This window comes from Myotis lucifugus, unplaced genomic scaffold, assembly GCF_000147115.1.
Source record: "Myotis lucifugus unplaced genomic scaffold, Myoluc2.0 scaffold_473, whole genome shotgun sequence".
In the NCBI taxonomy this organism is placed as follows: domain Eukaryota; kingdom Metazoa; phylum Chordata; class Mammalia; order Chiroptera; family Vespertilionidae; genus Myotis; species Myotis lucifugus.
In genome coordinates, this window is record NW_005871521.1 from 279,060 (window position 1) to 281,383 (window position 2,324).

The 2,324-nt window shown below is 49.2% G+C and overlaps 1 protein-coding gene across 1 annotated transcript in view; it reads left to right on the forward strand.

The window, feature by feature from the left end:
• Positions 1-2,324, forward strand: part of LOC102433314 (alpha-actinin-2) — a 43,351-nt gene that overhangs the window by 33,250 nt on the left and 7,777 nt on the right. The window contains exons 9-10 of the mRNA XM_023744550.1: positions 985-1,125; positions 1,996-2,178. Coding sequence (XP_023600318.1) covers positions 985-1,125; positions 1,996-2,178 — 324 coding nt within the window. The remainder of the gene's footprint in view (positions 1-984; positions 1,126-1,995; positions 2,179-2,324) is intronic.

A 2,324-nucleotide genomic window follows, 5' to 3' on the forward strand; every position in this document is an offset into this window, starting at 1 on the left:
AGGCAGCCGATCCATGATTCTCTCTCATCATTGATGTTTCTCTCTCTCTCTCTCTTCCTCTCTGAAATCAATACAAATATATTTAAAATATAAAAAATTATAAAATAACCTGTAGTCCTCCTTGCTCCATGAGGTGGGGACTTTCGGGAAAGGCATCCTCTCTGTGACTGTGGACTGAAATGGGGACGCTGCCCTGAATTTTCAGTTATGTAACGTGGTTAGGGGATCACTTCTGACTTACCAAGCAGGGCATCTCAGTTTTCTAAAAGGTGACATGTCGGGGATTTCTTTTTTTTTTTTTTTAATTTTTTTTATTGCTTAAAGCATTACAAAGGGTATTACATATGTGTCCTTTTTTTTCCCCACCCTTGACAATACCCCGGCTTCCCCTACCCCCCAGTGTCTTATGTTCATTGGTTATGCTCATATGCGTACATACAAGTCCTTCAGTTGATGGGGATTTCTTAAGTACTTTCAAACCAGGCTCTTTTGTTGTTGTTGTTTTTGTTTTTAAATATATCTTTATTCATTTCAGAGAGCAAGGGAGATGGGGGTGGGAGGGAGAGAAAAACATCAATGATTAGAGAGAATCACTGATTGGCTGCCTCCTGCATGGCTGCCTACTGGGGACTGAGCCTGCAACCCGGGCATGTGCTCTGATCGGGAATCAAACCTGGGACCCTTCAGTCCACAGGCCGAGGTTCTATCTACTGAACCAAACCAGCTAGGGCCAAACCAGGCTGCTTTGGATGTCATCAAACCCTTCTTTGAGAAGACACTGCAGAGAGCTGCCGGGCTCAGCCTGATGATGTGAACCGTGGTTAATCTTGCGTGTCGACGCGCTAATGACGAGAATGCTGTGATTCCCAGAATGTCAGGGAATCGTGTGTGGCTCTGGAATGCATATGCACATTTTCAGACAGTTTTTTTTATTATTATTATCGAATCTGTGATCGCGCCTGGTTCTTTCTGTCCAATCTCCAGAGAACCGAGAAGTTGCTGGAGACCATCGACCAGCTGCACCTGGAGTTTGCCAAGAGAGCTGCCCCGTTCAACAACTGGATGGAGGGCGCCATGGAGGACCTGCAGGACATGTTCATCGTCCACAGCATCGAGGAGATCCAGGTAGGGACCCGTCCGTCCTCGCGCGGCAGCAGGTGGCTTTGTCCCAGGAGGCTGCTGTGGGATGGAGGAGGTCTGATGGCGCCTGAAGGGCAAGAGTTCGCGTCTGTGCCTTTTCTTCTTGGGGAGCGAGGGGTGTGCTTCCTGGGGGTCTGCAGGTGTGAGGGCAGCAGTGCTGGCTCCTTTCGTGGGACGTCGAAGGCACATACCGGTCCTCAGAAAGGGCAGCGAAGTTAAGCTCTGCCCTCGGTGGAGAGAGAGACACCGACACAGAAGCTGGGGTGCGAATAATGGAAGCAAATACGAGTTTTCTTAAAAAAGGGAACATTGTTTTTGAAGACTTTGGATTTCTAGCCATTGATTAAATAGTCACCATGATATCTTTTTTTTTTTCCATTTCAAAGAACTTGATTTTTGTGCACAAAATAGCTTTTCTGAAGCATTCAGATTTGTTTTCCTCCAGCGATCCCTGCAGGGAGAAAGGCATTCATGGCCCTGGCTGGTTTGGCTCAGTGGATAGAGCACCAGCCCGCAGACTGAAGGGACCTGGGTTTGATTCCAGTCAAGGGCATGTATCTTGGTTGCCGGCTTGATCCCTGGTCACAGTTGGGGTGGGTGCAGGAAGCAACCAATTGATGTGTCTCTCTCATATCGATGTTTCTCTCTGTCTCTCTCCCTCCCTTCCACTCTCTCTAAAAATCAATGAAAAATATCCTCATGTGAGGATGAACAAAACAAAAAAAGGAAGGGAGGGAGGGAAGGAGGGAGGGAGGGAGGGAGGGAAAGAAATTCATGCGTGTGTAGACGGGAACACGGAACACTGTGACATTCGCATGACCTAAGATCGGTTTTCCCACTTGTGTCTCTGGTCAGAGTCTGATCACGGCCCACGAGCAGTTCAAGGCCACGCTGCCCGAGGCGGACGGCGAGCGGCAGTCCATCATGGCCATCCAGAACGAGGTGGAGAAGGTCATTCAGAGCTACAACATCCGGATCAGCTCCAGCAACCCCTACAGCACCGTCACCATGGACGAGCTGAGGAACAAGTGGGACAAGGTGGGCGACGGGGCGTGTGCGGGACCAGGGCCCGCGTGAGCCGAGGGTGAGGGCGTACATAACAACCCGGGCAGTGAGAGTGACTTCCTGATTTGCATCGTTACCCCAATTTCACGACAAATATGCTAAAATCTAAATGCATTCAG